The sequence below is a fragment of the Ranitomeya imitator genome, chromosome 1 (genome assembly GCF_032444005.1).
Source record: "Ranitomeya imitator isolate aRanImi1 chromosome 1, aRanImi1.pri, whole genome shotgun sequence".
Lineage (NCBI taxonomy): Eukaryota > Metazoa > Chordata > Amphibia > Anura > Dendrobatidae > Ranitomeya > Ranitomeya imitator.
The window spans coordinates 15965934-15984558 of record NC_091282.1 but is presented as its reverse complement, the minus strand read 5'-3'; the positions used below and the strand labels follow the sequence as shown (position 1 = coordinate 15984558).

The following is an 18625-nucleotide window of genomic DNA, read 5'->3' as shown; positions in this document are numbered from 1 at the left end:
GTTACTTATGACTGTTGTATTTGAAGCTGTTAAACTGTAAAGCGCTGCGGAATATGTTGGCGCTATATAAAGATTATTATTATTTATGGTCCAAAACACACATTAAAACCAATGTTGCATTTTAAAGAACATGGTAAAAGTGATTCACTGGCCAAGCATTTTCTGATCTGAACCCCACCAAACACCTATGGTGAATTCTGAAGAGACAAGTTGTCATCATTCACCATCAAGCATCTAGGCGCCAAGAGATCTAAAAGAGAAAGAAGATAGATGATGCATTATGTAACCAACTTGTTTATTCCAGGCCTAGAAGACTTGGTGCGGTCGTTAAAAATCATGGAGGACATACAAAATGATAGATGAAGTAGCTTTTGATGTACTCATTTTTATCAACTTATTTGTGTAAACCTAAAGATTTAGTAATGAGTTATATTAACCCAACTTACAGGTTTTGATTACAAAAAAATGTTCCATGAAACTCAGTGTTGGCAACATTTGAAAAATTGTTCTTGTGTTCAGTGAGATATTAATAAAAATCTTACCAATCAAAGGGGGGTGTACTCATTTATGCTGAGCAATGTTTATTAAAATTTTGAAAACACAGAACATAATTACCGTTTCTTTCCTGCATGCCTTCTCTCCTATTTTACAAGATATGATTTATGTATGAAAGATTTCCACCATTCTGTGTGTGACTTCTCTCATGGCTCACAAGACTTGATTTTCTTGTGAAGCATTTCTCACAGCGTGAACATGAATACGGCTTCTCTCCTGTATGAATTCTCTGATGTGTAATAAGATTCCCTTTAACCTTGAAAGACTTCCCACATAGTGAACATGAATGCGGCTTTTCTCCTGTGTGGATTTTCTGATGTTTAACAAGTTGTGATTTCTCTGTAAAGCACCTTCCACATTGCAAACATGAAAAAGGTTTTTCTGCTGTGTGAATTCTCTGATGTGTAATAAGATTCCTTTCTTCTGTAAAGCATTTCAAACAGATTGAACATGAATATGGCTTTTCTCCTGTGTGGAATTTCTGATGTTTAACAAGTTGTGATTTGTCTGTAAAGCACCTTCCACATTGCAAACATGAAAAAGGTTTTTCTCCTGTGTGAATTCTCTGATGTGTAATAAGACTCATTTTTTCTGTAAAGCATTTCAAACAGAATGAACATGAATATGGCTTTTCTCCTGTGTGAATTCTTTGATGTTTCACAAGCATATAATTATCTCTAAAACATTTCCCACATTCTGAACATGAATATGGCTTCTCTCCTGTATGAGTTCTCTGATGTTTAATAAGACTCCCTTTATGTGTAAAGCACTTCCCACATTCTGAACATGAATATGGCTTCTCTCCTATATGAATTCTCTGATGTTTAATAAGACTCCCATTATGTGTAAAGTACTTCCCACATTCTGAACATGAATATGGTGTCTCTCCTGTGTGAATTCTCTGATGTCCAATAATACTCCTTTTATCTATTAAGACCTTCCCACATTCCAAACATGTAAATGTCTTTTCTCCTGTGTGAATTTTCTGATGACTAATAAGACTCCCTTTATTTATAAAGCATTTCCCACATTCTGAACATGAATATGGCTTCTCTCCTGTGTGAATTCTCTGATGTCCAATAAGACGCATTTTACTTGTGAAGGCCTTCCCACATTCCGAACATGAAAATGGCTTCTCTCCTGTGTGAATTCTCTGATGTTTAATAAGACCCCCTTTATCTGTGAAAGACTTCCCACATACTGGACAAGAATATGGCTTCTCTCCTGTGTGAATTCTCTGATGTATAATAAGATTTTCCTTAGATGTGTAGGCCTTCCCACATTCCGCACATGAATATGGCTTTTCTCCTGTGTGACTTCTCTCATGTATAACAAATTTTGATTTCTTTGTAAAGCATTTCCCACATTCTGGACAGGAGTATCTCTTTTTTCCTTTGTGTTTTCGTTGTGCTAAAGAATCTAAGCTTTTAGTAAGTTGCTTATCACACTGAAATCTTGTATCCACTTTGTCACCTGGAACTGGGGTAACAATGTGAGATTGCTCAGGAGATGGATCCTCATGATAAGGAGGATTATAAAACAGTGAAGTGCTGTAAAGTCCAGGACGTCCATGAAGGGTAATGAGGTTTTCTCCATTAGGTTGCTTCCTGATATCTTCTTTACAGTTTAGTGATAACCAGTTATTCTCAGAAGGATTTCCTATAAGGATGAAAGATAGATTGGATGTGATTTTTTTCTACAACACAAAAGGGATTTCTAATTTTTTTTTATGGAGCTCACAATGAAAACCCTCGTCAGTAAAAGTACCGGTACTAAGGAAGACAACTACATGCTATAACATGAACACAATGATGGGTAAAATGAATAACACTTATAAACTGGTGACATTGGCACAAGTCAGGGTTGGCAGAGATTAGACTGCAAATAGACAGTTCTTAAAGAAAACCTGTAATCAGGAATTACCCCCCTAATGTACCACCAGTGCCAATTCACTCTCGTAGCAAGCTTCCTATTATGCCCTTAGTGTAGATAAGTGTCCAAGCAATTAAAAATGGAGCTTTAATATTTCAGCACCGTATGCAAATGAGATTAACTAATCACAAAAATGACCCTACATCCAGGAGCAGTTGAGCTCCAGACACTGTAATCACGTCCTCAGATTGCCTAAGGCAGTATTTCTTAACTCCAGTCCTCAAGACCCACCAACAGGGCAAGTTTTCAGGATTTCCTTAGTATTGCACAGATCACAATTTCATCACCTGTTCAAGCATTAATTCTGCAATGCAATACTAAGGAATCCTGAAAACATGTCTTGTTGGTGGATCTTGAGGACTGGAGTTGAGAAACACTGGCCTAAGGGCACGATAGGAACCCTTAGGAGCCTGCAACAGCTTCCCTACCACCCTACCATAGTCCGGACCTATGACTAGGTGCACTGGACACAGGAGCTACCTCCCGATGTAGGGGCTCCCTTTTTCAAAAATTCCCACAATCCTTACATTTTCCCCTGATGAATCTCCCATACGGGAGAGGAAACGCGTAGGGAAGTATACATGGCAATGGTGGGTACAACTTATTAGCCTGACTTGGGGACTGCCCTTGTCAGGGTGTGAGCACTAAAGGGGCACGACTAGGGTAGTATAGAAACTCTTTCCCACTCTCCCTTAACATATACGGAGGCTCTCGTGAAGGAAACTACATATTTGGGGAGATAAAACCATTTTTTTATTGAGCACTGGTTACATGAGCACATTTTGCACTTTATCACTTTATTGTCTTGTATTATCCATTGGTCTTTTTAGATATCTATTATCAAAGGTTATGTTTTATTTTATGTAAGGTGTTCTCCTAGCTAGTTTGTATAGTTATACTCAGAGGACCTCCTGGGGTATCGATAAGGAATACTGTTGTGAATTCTGTTGTCGAGCTCCCTCCTGTGGTCACAAGTGGTACTTCGGCTGCTTCTGTCTATGGGCTTCCGTTGGTGGATGTGAGTGGTACTGCGGCTTCTGAGTTTCCTTCCTCAGGTGATGAGGTTAAGTCGTTAGGTGCTGCTCTATTTAACTCCACCTAGTGCTTTGATCCTGGCCTCCAGTCAATGTACTAGTATTGGTCTTGCTTCCTCCTGGATCGTTCCTGTGGCCTGTTTGCCCAGCATAAGCTAAGTTCTGCTGGTGTTACTTTTGTTTTTGCTATATTTTCTGTCCAGCTTGCTATATTGGTTTTTCTTGCTTGCTGGAAGCTCTGAGACGCAGAGGGAGCACCTCCGTACCGTTAGTCGGTGCGGAGGGTCTTTTTGCCCCTCTGCGTGGTTGTTTGTAGGTTTTTGTGTTGACCGCAAAGCTATCTTTCCTATCCTCGGTCTATTCAGTAAGTCGGGCCTCACTTTGCTAAATCTATTTCATCTCTGTGTTTGTATTTTCATCTTAACTCACAGTCATTATATGTGGGGGGCTGCCTTTTCCTTTGGGGAATTTCTCTGAGGCAAGGTAGGCTTATTTTTCTTTCTTCAGGTCTAGCTAGTTTCTCAGGCTGTGCCGAGTTGCATAGGGAGCGTTAGGCGCAATCCACGGCTACCTCTAGTGTGGTGTGATAGGATTAGGGATTGCGGTCAGCAGAGTTCCCACGTCTCAGAGCTCGTCCTATGTTTTTGGTTATTGACAGGTCACTTTGTGTGCTCTGAACTTCATGGTCCAGTGTGGTTCTGAATTACCTATTCATAACAGTACTGGAGGCCCAAAGTACTATGCTTCTCAATAGAGGGAAAAAAGAAGTTCTGAGACCATTTTTTTTTTCTTTGCACTGTGTTTTGCCTTTTTTTTCCCCTAAACATTTGGGTGGTTCAGGACACAGGTGTAGTGATGGACATTAAAGGTCTGTCTTCATATGTGGATCATCTCACTGCAAGAGTACAAAATATTCAAGACTTTGTGGCTCAGAATTCTATGTTAGAACCAAGAATTCCTATTCCTGATTTGTTTTCTGGAGATAGAGCTAAATTTCTGAGTTTCAAAAATAATTGCAAACTGTTTCTGGCGTTGAAACCTCGCTCCTCTGGTGACCCAGTTCAACAAGTTAAGATCATTATTTCTTTATTACGTGGCGACCCTCAAGACTGGGCATTTTCCCTTGCGCCAGGAGATCCTGCATTATGTAATATTGATGCGTTTTTTCTGGCGCTCGGATTACTGTACGATGAACCTAATTCAGTGGATCAGGCAGAGAAAAATTTGCTGGCTCTGTGTCAGGGTCAGGATGAGATAGAGATTTATTGTCAGAAGTTTAGAAAGTGGTCCGTGCTCACTCAATGGAATGAATGTGCACTGGCAGCTATTTTCAGAAAGGGTCTCTCTGAAGCCCTTAAGGATGTCATGGTGGGATTTCCTATGCCTGCTGGTCTGAATGAGTCTATGTCTTTGGCCATTCAGATCGGTCGACGCTTGCGTGAGCGTAAATCTGTGCACCATTTGGCGGTATTATCTGAGCATAAACCTGAGCCTATGCAGTGTGATAGGACTTTGACCAGAGCTGAAAGGCAGGAACACAGACGTCAGAATGGGCTGTGTTTCTACTGTGGTGATTCCACTCATGCTATCTCCGATTGTCCTAAGCGCACTAAGCGGTTCGCTAAGTCTGCCACCATTGGTACGGTACAGTCGAAATTTCTTTTGTCCGTTACTTTGATCTGCTCTTTGTCTTCCTATTCTGTCATGGCATTTGTGGATTCAGGCGCTGCCCTGAATTTGATGGACTTGGAGTTTGCTAGGCGCTGTGGGTTTGTCTTGGAGCCCTTGCAGTGTCTTATTCCATTGAGAGGAATTGATGCTACGCCTTTGGCCAAGAATAAGCCTCAGTATTGGACCCAGCTGACCATGTGCATGGCTCCTGCGCACCAGGAGGATATTCGCTTTCTGGTGTTGCATAATCTGCATGATGTGGTCGTGTTGGGGTTGCCATGGCTACAAGTCCATAACCCAGTATTAGATTGGAAATCAATGTCTGTGTCCAGCTGGGGTTGTCAGGGGGTACATGGTGATGTTCCATTTCTGTCTATCTCATCATCCACCCCTTCTGAGGTCCCAGAGTTCTTGTCTGATTACCGGGATGTATTCGATGAGCCCAGGGCCGGCGTCAGCACCCGGCACAGCGGGCAAATGCCGGGGCCCTGGGGAGAGGGGGGGGCCCACGGAGAGCAGAGCAGGAGATAACATGCTCTCTCCCCCCACAATGTCACTGCTGGCTGCGTTCTCTTAACCCCTATGTGCCAGCTCTGACACAAGCATCTTCTCACTCAGTCAGTGCAGCCAGGCAGGCACACATAGGGGTTAAGAGAAGGCAGCCAGTGTGACTGTTTGTGGGCGGAGACAGCACTTCTCTGCTCTCCCCCCTGGGTGACTGCAGTGGAGTGCTGAGCTGAACTTATCAGGCAGATTCCAAGGAGCTCCGTCCTACCAGTGCTGCCCTGAGTGAGTGTTATGGTATCCAGCAGTGGTTGCAGTTGTGGCTCAGTCTGCTGTCTGTCTGTCTCCGCTGCCTAAAAATGTGGGTGATGTCTGGAGGAGCAGCTGGTGGGGTGCAGCCTGTAGCCACCCAGCTCACCCAGAATACATGCATGCTGCACCAAACCTGCACCAGTGGGGTAGGAAGAAGCTTAACCCCTTCCCATCTGTATGAAGGTTATTGCTGAACCTTAAAGATAACAATCCGACCCGCATAAATGGGGTTAACCAGATGCCAGGAGGAAGGGGAGCTGCTGCCATGGATAAAACTGAGCTGTGGGCTGTACATTGGGGCCCCGTGGCCCCAGGCTGGAGGGACTCTGCCCAGTGCTGGCATGTGGGTGATTTCTGCTCCGGAGTCTCAGCTTCTCTCCTCCAGGTCACACTGTGCAGTCACAGCAACATTGGTTGTGTCTGTCCAGGTCCCAGCAGCTGCCACTGCTCCCACCACGGACATGGCATCACTTAACCCTTCCCCTGCAGCCACCGGCAACAAATCCACATTATTCCTTGATTAAATCAGGTTCCAACCCAATAAAGGAGCAGACATTTCCTGCTGCCATTAGGGTCCGGGAGGGGGTGACATTGGTTGCCCTGCTACTCTGTAGTGGGGGGTGACAAGTGTGACATGGGGTAACGATGACGGAGAAATGCACAGGATAATAGTGAGCGCGACAGAGGGCAGTGTATGGTATGGAGCAGTCAGGGGGTGGGCTGCAGGATCCCCCCATACTGTACATGACTGCCCGGGACAGGGAGGCGTTTAATGAGCTTCTAATGACAGGGCACTAATTGGGTCATTAGGGTTTGTGGAAAGGATTCAGCATCAGGTCCCTCATTAATGCCCGAGCCGCCTGTTACTTTGTAGCACAGATCTGTTGGGGCCGCAAAACCAAACAAAGTTGTTTATGTAGAAAAGTCTTTGTTTCATAGAAAAACTCAAAACAGAAAAGCACCTCTCCTGTATATATACACTGCACAGCACCTTTCCTCCTGTATATATACATTGCACAGCACCTCTCCTGTATATATACACTGCACAGCACCTTTCCTCCTGTATATATACATTGCACAGCACCTCTCCTGTATATATACACTGCACAGCACCTTTCCTCCTGTATATATACACTGCAGAATCTACAATAGCTGTCACTCATGTAAGAAGTGAAATCTGGCATTGTACTATACATTTCTCTGCCGTATCTGGGCATCATAAATCGGGGTATGTGTTAAAGGGGGGGCCCACTGAGACTCTTTCGCCCGGGGCCCTCGAAAACCTGGAGCCGGCCCTGGATGAGCCCAAGTCCAATGCCCTACCTCCGCATAGGGATTGTGATTGTGCTATCGAGTTGATTCCTGGTAGTAAGTTTCCTAAGGGTCGACTGTTTAATTTATCTGTACCTGAGCACGCCGCTATGCGGAGTTACGTAAAAGAATCCTTGGAGAAGGGTCATATTCGCCCGTCGTCATCGCCATTGGGAGCAGGGTTCTTTTTTGTGGCCAAGAAGGATGGTTCGCTGAGACCTTGTATTGATTACAGCCTTCTAAATAAAATCACGGTCAAATTTCAGTATCCCTTGCCGCTTCTATCTGATTTGTTTGCTCGGATTAAGGGGGCTAGTTGGTTCACCAAGATAGATCTTCGTGGTGCATATAATCTTGTGCGTATTAAACGGGGCGATGAATGGAAAACTGCATTTAATACGCCCGAGGGCCATTTTGAGTACCTAGTTATGCCATTCGGACTTGCCAATGCTCCATCAGTATTTCAGTCCTTTATGCATGACATCTTCCTAGAGTACCTGGATAAATTCCTGATTGTATACTTGGATGATATTTTGGTCTTCTCGGATGATTGGGAGTCTCATGTGAAGCAGGTCAGAATGGTGTTCCAGGTCCTGCGTGCTAATTCTTTGTTTGTGAAGGGATCAAAGTGTCTCTTTGGTGTTCAGAAGGTTTCATTTTTGGGGTTCATTTTTTCCCCTTCTACTATCGAGATGGACCCTGTTAAGGTCCAGGCCATTTATGATTGGACTCAGCCGACATCTCTGAAGAGTCTGCAAAAGTTCCTTGGCTTTGCTAATTTTTATCGTCGCTTCATCTGTAATTTTTCTAGTATTGCTAAACCATTGACCGATTTGACCAAGAAGGGTGCTGATGTGGTCAATTGGTCTTCTGCTGCTGTGGAAGCTTTTCAAGAGTTGAAGCGTCGTTTTTCTTCTGCCCCTGTGTTGTGTCAGCCAGATGTTTCGCTTCTGTTCCAGGTCGAGGTTGATGCTTCTGAGATTGGAGCGGGGGCTGTTTTGTCGCAAAGAGGTTCTGATTGCTCGGTGATGAAGCCATGCGCCTTCCTTTCCAGGAAGTTTTCGCCTGCTGAGCGAAATTATGATGTTGGCAATCGAGAGTTGCTGGCCATGAAGTGGGCATTCGAGGAGTGGCGTCATTGGCTTGAAGGAGCTAAGCTGTTGTGAATTCTGTGGCAGAGCTCCCTCCTGTGGTCACAAGTGGTACTTCGGCTGATTCTCTCTGTGAGCTTCCGTTGGTGGAGGAAAGTGGTACTGCGGCTTCTGAGTTTCCTTCCTCAGGTGATGTGGTGAAGTCGTTAGGTGCTGCTCTATTTAACTCCACCTAGTGCTTTGATCCTGGCCTCCAGTCAATGTTCTAGTATTGGACCTGTTTCCTCCTGGATCGTTCCTGTGGCCTGCTGCTCTGCATAGCTAAGTTCTGCTTTGCTATTTTGTTTGCTGTTTTTTTCTGTCCAGCTTGTCTATTTGTTTTTTCCTGCTTGCTGGAAGCTCTGGGACGCAGAGGGTGTACCTCCGTGCCGTTAGTTCGGTACGGAGGTTTTTTTTGCCCCCTTTGCGTGGTTTTTGTAGGGTTTTGTGTTGACCGCAAAGTTACCTTTCCTATCCTCGCTCTGTTCAGAAAGTCGGGCCTCACTTTGCTAAATCTATTTAATCTCTACGTTTGTCTTTTCATCTTAACTCACAGTCATTATATGTGGGGGCTGCCTTTTCCTTTGGGGTATTTCTCTGAGGCAAGGTAGGCTTATTTTCTATCTTCAGGCTAGCTAGTTTCTCAGGCTGTGCCGAGTTGCATAGGCAGAGTTAGGCGCAATCCACGGCTGCCTCTAGTGTTGTTTGGAGAGGATTAGGGATTGCGGTCAGCAGAGTTCCCACGTCTCAGAGCTCGTTCTATGTTTTTGGGTTATTGTCAGGTCACTGTATGTGCTCTGACCTCTATGTCCATTGTGGTACTGAATTACCTTATGATAACACTAAGCATCGCGTGGTGGTCTTGACTGATCACAAGAACTTGACTTATCTCGAGTCTGCCAAACGGTTGAATCCTAGACAGGCTCGTTGGTCGCTGTTTTTCTCCCGTTTTGACTTTGTGGTTTTGTACCTTCCGGGCTCTAAAAATGTGAAGGCGGATGCCCTGTCTAGGATTTTTGTGCCCGACTCTCCGGGTTTGCCTGAGCCGGCGGGTATTCTCAAAGAGGGAGTAATTGTGTCTGCCATCTCCCCTGATTTGCGGCGGGTGCTGCAAAAATTTCAGGCTAATAAACCTGATCGTTGCCCAGCGGAGAAACTGTTTGTCCCTGATAGGTGGACGAATAAAGTTATCTCTGAGGTTCATTGTTCGATGTTGGCTGGTCATCCTGGAATCTTTGGTACCAGAGATTTAGTGGCTAGATCCTTTTGGTGGCCGTCTCTGTCGCGGGATGTGCGTTCTTTTGTGCAGTCCTGTGGGATTTGTGCTCGGGCTAAGCCCTGCTGTTCTCGTGCCAGTGGGTTGCTTTTGCCCTTGCCGGTCCCGAAGAGGCCTTGGACACATATCTCTATGGATTTTATTTCGGATCTCCCCGTCTCTCAAAAAATGTCGGTCATTTGGGTAGTTTGTGTTCGCTTCTCTAAGATGATCCATTTGGTACCCTTGTCTAAATTACCTTAGAGGCACCGAAGCAGCCATCTGCAGACCGGACATAACTGCAAGAGAAGTATGCTGCCTTCCAGGTGCGATGATCAAGGATGTGACCGATAGGATACCAAAGCTCTTCAGCTCCAAGGACGTCCACCCATTTCTTCTGATACATGTTGGCACCAATGACACGGCAAGGAAGGACCTACCGACAATCTGCAAGGACTTTGAAGAGTTGGGGAAGAAAGTAAAGGAACTGGATGCACAGGTAGTTTTTTCTTCTATCCTTCCAGTAGACGGGCATGGCACCAGGAGATGGAACAGGATCCTTGATGCAAACAACTGGCTAAGACGATGGTGCAGACAACAAGGATTTGGATTCCTGGACCACGGTGTGAATTACTGGTATGATGGACTCCTCGCCAGAGACGGACTACACCTCAACAAACCTGGGAAACACACATTCGCCAGAAGACTCGCTACACTCATCAGGAGGGCGTTAAACTAGAAGAAGAGGGGACGGGAAGAAAAACATTAGACTCGAACAAAGACGACCCAGGAAAACATACTCAGAAGGGAGGTAAGAACATTTCTAAAACAATCCACAGTGAGGAGATTGGAACAAAACAAAATCCTCTAAACTGCATGCTCGCAAACGCCAGAAGCCTGACAAACAAGATGGAAGAACTAGAAGCAGAAATATCTACAGGTAACTTTGACATAGTGGGAATAACCGAGACATGGTTAGATGAAAGCTATGACTGGGCAGTTAACTTACAGGGTTACAGTCTGTTTAGAAAGGATCGTAAAAATCGGAGAGGAGGAGGGGTTTGTCTCTATGTAAAGTCTTGTCTAAAGTCCACTTTAAGGGAGGATATTAGCGAAGGGAATGAGGATGTCGAGTCCATATGGGTCGAAATTCATGGAGGGAAAAATGGTAACAAAATTCTCATTGGGGTCTGTTACAAACCCCCAAATATAACAGAAACCATGGAAAGTCTACTTCTAAAGCAGATAGATGAAGCTGCAACCCATAATGAGGTCCTGGTTATGGGGGACTTTAACTACCCAGATATTAACTGGGAAACAGAAACCTGTGAAACCCATAAAGGCAACAGGTTTCTGCTAATAACCAAGAAAAATTATCTTTCACAATTGGTGCAGAATCCAACCAGAGGAGCAGCACTTTTAGACCTAATACTATCTAATAGACCTGACAGAATAACAAATCTGCAGGTGGTTGGGCATTTAGGAAATAGCGACCACAATATTGTGCAGTTTCACCTGTCTTTCACTAGGGGGACTTGTCAGGGAGTCACAAAAACATTGAACTTTAGGAAGGCAAAGTTTGAACAGCTTAGAGATGCCCTTAATCTGGTAGACTGGGACAATATCCTCAGAAATGAGAATACAGATAATAAATGGGAAATGTTTAAGAACATCCTAAATAGGCAGTGTAAGCGGTTTATACCTTGTGGGAATAAAAGGACTAGAAATAGGAAAAACCCAATGTGGCTAAACAAAGAAGTAAGACAGGCAATTAACAGTAAAAAGAAAGCATTTGCACTACTAAAGCAGGATGGCACCATTGAAGCTCTAAAAAACTATAGGGAGAAAAATACTTTATCTAAAAAACTAATTAAAGCTGCCAAAAAGGAAACAGAGAAGCACATTGCTAAGGAGAGTAAAACTAATCCCAAACTGTTCTTCAACTATATCAATAGTAAAAGAATAAAAACTGAAAATGTAGGCCCCTTAAAAAAATAGTGAGGAAAGAATGGTTGTAGATGACGAGGAAAAAGCTAACATATTAAACACCTTCTTCTCCACGGTATTCACGGTGGAAAATGAAATGCTAGGTGAAATCCCAAGAAACAATGAAAACCCTATATTAAGGGTCACCAATCTAACCCAAGAAGAGGTGCGAAACCGGCTAAATAAGATTAAAATAGATAAATCTCCGGGTCCGGATGGCATACACCCACGAGTACTAAGAGAACTAAGTAATGTAATAGATAAACCATTATTTCTTATTTTTAGTGACTCTATAGCAACAGGGTCTGTTCCGCAGGACTGGCGCATAGCAAATGTGGTGCCAATATTCAAAAAGGGCTCTAAAAGTGAACCTGGAAATTATAGGCCAGTAAGTCTAACCTCTATTGTTGGTAAAATATTTGAAGGGTTTCTGAGGGATGTTATTCTGGATTATCTCAATGAGAATAACTGTTTAACTCCATATCAGCATGGGTTTATGAGAAATCGCTCCTGTCAAACCAATCTAATCAGTTTTTATGAAGAGGTAAGCTATAGACTGGACCACGGTGAGTCATTGGACGTGGTATATCTCGATTTTTCCAAAGCGTTTGATACCGTGCCGCACAAGAGGTTGGTACACAAAATGAGAATGCTTGGTCTGGGGGAAAATGTGTGTAAATGGGTTAGTAACTGGCATAGTGATAGAAAGCAGAGGGTGGTTATAAATGGTATAGTCTCTAACTGGGTCGCTGTGACCAGTGGGGTACCGCAGGGGTCGGTATTGGGACCTGTTCTCTTCAACATATTCATTAATGATCTGGTAGAAGGTTTACACAGTAAAATATCGATATTTGCAGATGATACAAAACTATGTAAAGCAGTTAATACAAGAGAAGATAGTATTCTGCTACAGATGGATCTGGATAAGTTGGAAACTTGGGCTGAAAGGTGGCAGATGAGGTTTAACAATGATAAATGTAAGGTTATACACATGGGAAGAGGGAATCAATATCACCATTACACACTGAACGGGAAACCACTGGGTAAATCTGACAGGGAGAAGGACTTGGGGATCCTAGTTAATGATAAACTTACCTGGAGCAGCCAGTGCCAGGCAGCAGCTGCCAAGGCAAACAGGATCATGGGGTGCATTAAAAGAGGTCTGGATACACATGATGAGAGCATTATACTGCCTCTGTACAAATCCCTAGTTAGACCGCACATGGAGTACTGTGTCCAGTTTTGGGCACCGGTGCTCAGGAAGGATATAATGGAACTAGAGAGAGTACAAAGGAGGGCAACAAAATTAATAAAGGGGATGGGAGAACTACAATACCCAGATAGATTAGCGAAATTAGGATTATTTAGTCTAGAAAAAAGACGACTGAGGGGCGATCTAATAACCATGTATAAGTATATAAGGGGACAATACAAATATCTCGCTGAGGATCTGTTTATACCAAGGAAGGTGACGGGCACAAGGGGGCATTCTTTGCGTCTGGAGGAGAGAAGGTTTTTCCGCCAACATAGAAGAGGATTCTTTACTGTTAGGGCAGTGAGAATCTGGAATTGCTTGCCTGAGGAGGTGGTGATGGCGAACTCAGTCGAGGGGTTCAAGAGAGGCCTGGATGTCTTCCTGGAGCAGAACAATATTGTATCATACAATTATTAGGTTCTGTAGAAGGACGTAGATCTGGGTATTTATTATGATGGAATATAGGCTGAACTGGATGGACAAATGTCTTTTTTCGGCCTTACTAACTATGTTACTATGTTACTATGTTACCTTCCTCCTCTGATTTGGTGCCGTTGTTCTTCCAGCATGTGGTTCGTTTACATGGCATTCCAGAGAACATCGTTTCTGACAGAGGTTCCCAGTTTGTGTCGAGGTTTTGGCGAGCCTTTTGTGCTAGGATGGGCATTGATTTGTATTTTTCCTCGGCTTTCCATCCTCAGACAAATGGCCAGATTGAACGAACCAATCAGACCTTGGAAACATATCTGAGATGTTTTGTTTCTGCAGACCAGGATGATTGGGTGTCCTTTTTGCCGTTGGCTGAGTTCGCCCTTAATAATCGGGCCAGCTCGGCTACCTTGGTTTCGCCGTTTTTCTGCAATTCTGGGTTCCATCCTCGTTTCTCTTCAGGGCAGGTTGAGTCTTCAGACTGTCCAGGTGTGGATACTGTGGTGGACAGGTTGCAGCGGATTTGGACTCATGTAGTGGACAATTTGACCTTGTCCCAGGAGAAGGCTCAACGTTTCGCTAATCGCAGACGCTGTGTGGGTCCCCGACTTCATGTTGGGGATTTGGTTTGGTTGTCATCTCGTTATATTCCTATGAAGGTTTCCTCTCCTAAGTTTAAGCCTCGTTTCATTGGTCCGTATAGGATTTCTGAGGTTCTTAATCCTGTGTCTTTTCGTTTGACCCTTCCAGATTCTTTTTCCATCCATAACGTATTCCATAGGTCATTGTTGCGGAGATACGTGGCACCTATGGTTCCATCTGTTGATCCTCCTGCCCCCGTTTTGGTGGAGGGGGAGTTGGAGTATATAGTGGAGAAGATTTTGGATTCTCGTGTTTCGAGACGGAAACTCCAGTATCTGGTTAAGTGGAAGGGTTATGGTCAGGAAGATAATTCCTGGGTCTTTGCCTCTGATGTCCATGCTGCCGATCTTGTTCGTGCCTTTCATATGGCTCATCCTGGTCGGCCTGGGGGCTCTGGTGAGGGTTCGGTGACCCCTCCTCAAGGGGGGGGGGGGTACTGTTGTGAATTCTGTGGTCGAGCTCCCTCCTGTGGTCACAAGTGGTACTTCGGCTGCTTCTTTCTATGGGCTTCCGTTGGTGGATGTGAGTGGTACTGCGGCTTCTGAGTTTCCTTCCTCAGGTGATGAGGTTAAGTCGTTAGGTGCTGCTCTATTTAACTCCACCTAGTGCTTTGATCCTGGCCTCCAGTCAATGTTCTAGTATTGGTCTTGCTTCCTCCTGGATCGTTCCTGTGGCCTGTTTGCCCAGCATAAGCTAAGTTCTGCTGGTGTTACTTTTGTTTTTGCTATATTTTCTGTCCAGCTTGCTATATTGGTTTTTCTTGCTTGCTGGAAGCTCTGAGACGCAGAGGGAGCACCTCCGTACCGTTAGTCGGTGCGGAGGGTCTTTTTGCCCCTCTGCGTGGTTGTTTGTAGGTTTTTGTGTTGACCGCAAAGCTATCTTTCCTATCCTCGGTCTATTCAGTAAGTCGGGCCTCACTTTGCTAAATCTATTTCATCTCTGTGTTTGTATTTTCATCTTAACTCACAGTCATTATATGTGGGGGGCTGCCTTTTCCTTTGGGGAATTTCTCTGAGGCAAGGTAGGCTTATTTTTCTTTCTTCAGGTCTAGCTAGTTTCTCAGGCTGTGCCGAGTTGCATAGGGAGCGTTAGGCGCAATCCACGGCTACCTCTAGTGTGGTGTGATAGGATTAGGGATTGCGGTCAGCAGAGTTCCCACGTCTCAGAGCTCGTCCTATGTTTTTGGTTATTGACAGGTCACTTTGTGTGCTCTGAACTTCATGGTCCAGTGTGGTTCTGAATTACCTATTCATAACAGAATACATCCTATATTTGGCTTATTCCATCACCTGTATGTAGCAGAGCTGATCGGGTTATGGCAGCTTATAGTCTTCCATGGAGACTATTGAAGCATGTCAAAAGTTAAAAAAAAAAAAAAAAAAATTAAAGTTCAAAGCACCCCCCCTTTTTCCCCAATTCAAAATAAAACAAAGAAAAAACAAAAAAAATACACATATTTGATATTGCCGCATTCAGAATCGCCCGATCTATCAATATAAGAAATAACTAATCCGATTGCTAAAACGGTATAATGAGGAAAAAAGTCAAAAACAGCAGAATTACGTTTTTTTGGTTGCCTCAACATTGAATTAAAATGCAATAATGGGCAATCAAAAAATCGTATCTGCACCAAAACGGTATAATTAAAAATGACAGCTCAGCACGCAAAAACTAAGACCTCACCCAACCCCAGCAGATTCTCACAGCTGACACCCGTTACTAAGTGCCAGGAGCGGTCACAGACCGCTCCCGGCACTTTAACCCCCAAAATGCTGCGATCGGACACGCATTCCGGAGCCTGTACAGGGGCTGACAGCCCCTCTGCCTTAGAGATCCCGTGGCGTGCCGCAGGGTCCCGATCGCTGCCATGCAGACCCGATGTCCTCATGACATTGGCGTCTCCAGAGCTGAGAGACTTCCTGTCATGCGCAGTGCTTGTCAGGAAGTCTCTCAGGTCAGTGTGGAACTCCGTGCAGCGCTGACAGCTGCTATACATGCAGATCTGGACACCTTAGAAGCGATCAGCCAGCACAAAATGAGGGTCCCATAGTGGGACAAAGTGTGATACACAGAATAAAGTAAAAAAAAATGTTTAAAAGAGTTGTAAAAATATTTTAAAAGATAAAAAAAAAAATCTATATTTATTCAATCATTAAATAAATATTTGCATAAAAAAATTGTAAACAATAAAAGTACACACATTTGGTATCGCTGCGTCCATAATGACCCGACCTATAAAACTATCCCACTAGTTAACTCCTTTAGTGAACACTATTAAAAAATAATAAAAATAAAAAAAAGGCAAAAAACAATACTTTATCATCATACCGCCGAACAAAACGTTGAATAAAACGCGATCAAAAAGATGGATATAAATAAACATGGTATCGCTGAAAACGTCATCTTGTCCTACAAAAAAACAAGCCCCCATAACGCGTCATCAGCGGAAAAATCTAAAGGTTACAGCTCTCAGAATAAAGCCATGCAAAAATTAAAAAAAAAAAAGTTTTTATTGTATAAAAGAGCCAAAACATGAAAAAAATGATATAAATAAGGTATCGCGGGAATCGTACTGACCCGAAGAATAAAACTGCGTCATCAATTTTACCACATGCGGAACGGTATAAACGCCTTCCCCCCCCAAAAGAAATTCATGTATTGCTGCTGGATTTTGTTAATTCTGCCTCCCAAAAATCGGATTAGAAAGCGATCAAAAAATGTCATGTGCCTGAAAATGGTACCAATAAAAACATCAACTCGTCCTGCAGAAAACGAGACCTCACATGACTCTGTGGGTCAAAATATGGAAAAATTATAGCTCTAAAAAAACGTGGTGATGAAAAAACTATTTTTTGTAATAAAAATCATTCTCTCCTGCTTGTGCCGATCGCCGGCAGAGCAGGGGAGAGTGATGAGAGCCGTGATCAGCACTCGGCTCTGGGGAACAGCGCTTACTGCAACGCTTCTTCCCCGGCGCCGATGCGTGTCACATGGATGACATCCATGAGTGTTATGTGTATGCACGTGTGCTGGATGTTTTGTGGCCCGTGCTGACATTAAAAAACGGACATGTCAGCGTGTTTTGCTCATGGACAAACGGTCCGTGGAAACACACCGACATGTGCACAGACCCATCCACTTGAATAGGCAAATAGCGCTCTGTTCCTCCTGAGTCTCTCCACATGGCTGCCCAATGGTATAAAATTCTGTGACACACCCATGGTGTCAATATGATCACTGCACCCCTAGATGAATTCATTAAGAGGTGTAGTATGTAAAATGGGTTCACTTATGAGGGTTCTGCTCTTTTGGCACCTCATGGGCTCTCCCAGTGGGTCATGGCACCTGCAAACCATAACAGTGAAATCAGGCGCTCCCTTCCCTTCCGAGCTCTGCCATGCGGCCACACAGTGGTTTACCCCCACATATGGGGTATCAGCGTACTCAGGACAAATTGGACAACAACTTTTGGGGTCCAATTTCTTCTGTTACTCTTGGGAAAATAAAAAATTGGGGGCAAAAAGATCATTTTTGTGGAAAAAATATGATTTTTTATTTTTACGGCTCTACATTATAAACTCCTGTGAAGCCCTTGGGGGTTCAAAGTGCTCACCACACCTCTAGATAAGTTCCTTGGGGGGGGTCTAGTTTCCAAAATGGTGTCACTTGTGGGGGGTTTCCAGTGTTTAGGCACAATAGGGTCTCTCCAAACACAACATGGCGTCCGATCTCAATTCCAGCCAATATTGAGTTGAAAAAGTCAAATAGCTCTCCTTCCCTTCCGAGTTCTGCCATGCACCCAAACACTTGTTCCCCCCCCATATATGGAGTATCCACGTACTCAAAACAAATTGTACAATAACTTTTGGGGTACAATTTCTCCTGTTACCCGTGGGAAAATAAAAAAATTTGGATCTGAAGAAATTTTTTTTGTGAAAAAAGTTAAATGTTCATTTTTTTTTTTTAAACATTCCAAAAATTCCTGTGAAACACCAGAAGGTTAATAAACTTCTTGAATGTAGTGTTGCACACCTTGAGGGGTGCAGTTTTTAGAATGGTGTCACTTTTCGGTGTTTTCTATCATATAGACCCCTCAAAGTGACTTCAAATGTGAGGTGGTCCCTAAAAAAGAAATGGTTTTGTAAATTTTGTTGTAAAAACGAGAAATTGCTGGTCAACTCTTAACCCTTAAAACTCCCTAACAAAAAAAATGTTGGTTCCAAAATTGTGCTGATGTCAAGTAGACATGTGGGAAATGTTACTTATTAAGTATTTTGTGTTTCAGATCTGTGTGATTTAAGGGCATGAAAATTCAAAGTTGGAAAATTGTAAAATTTCCATTTTTTTTTCACAAATAAATTCAAGTCATATCAAACAAATTTGACCACTGCCATGAAGTACAATATGTCTTTTTTTTTTTTTTTTAAACATAAATTTTTATTTACAAATTGTGTCAAGCATTACATCTTATTGACATTAAATTCTTAATAATTAACACAACGTTATGGGGATTAGGGAAGGGAAGAGGATAGGGGAAATGGTGACATTACAATAACTATCCAATCACATTCTCTATATGCAAATCTGCAAAGTCATTTAAGAACGGTAT

At 43.4% G+C, this 18625-nt stretch overlaps 1 protein-coding gene across 2 annotated transcripts in view; it reads right to left on the bottom strand.

The window, feature by feature from the left end:
* Positions 1-276: 276 nt before the first annotated feature.
* LOC138657412 (zinc finger protein 271-like) overlaps positions 277-18625 on the bottom strand; it is a 45485-nt gene continuing 27136 nt past the window's right edge. For both annotated transcript variants that reach the window (XM_069745185.1, XM_069745186.1), the window contains exon 9: positions 277-2214. In XM_069745185.1, the coding sequence (XP_069601286.1) occupies positions 647-2214 (1568 nt within the window). In that variant the 3' untranslated portion in view covers positions 277-646. The remainder of the gene's footprint in view (positions 2215-18625) is intronic.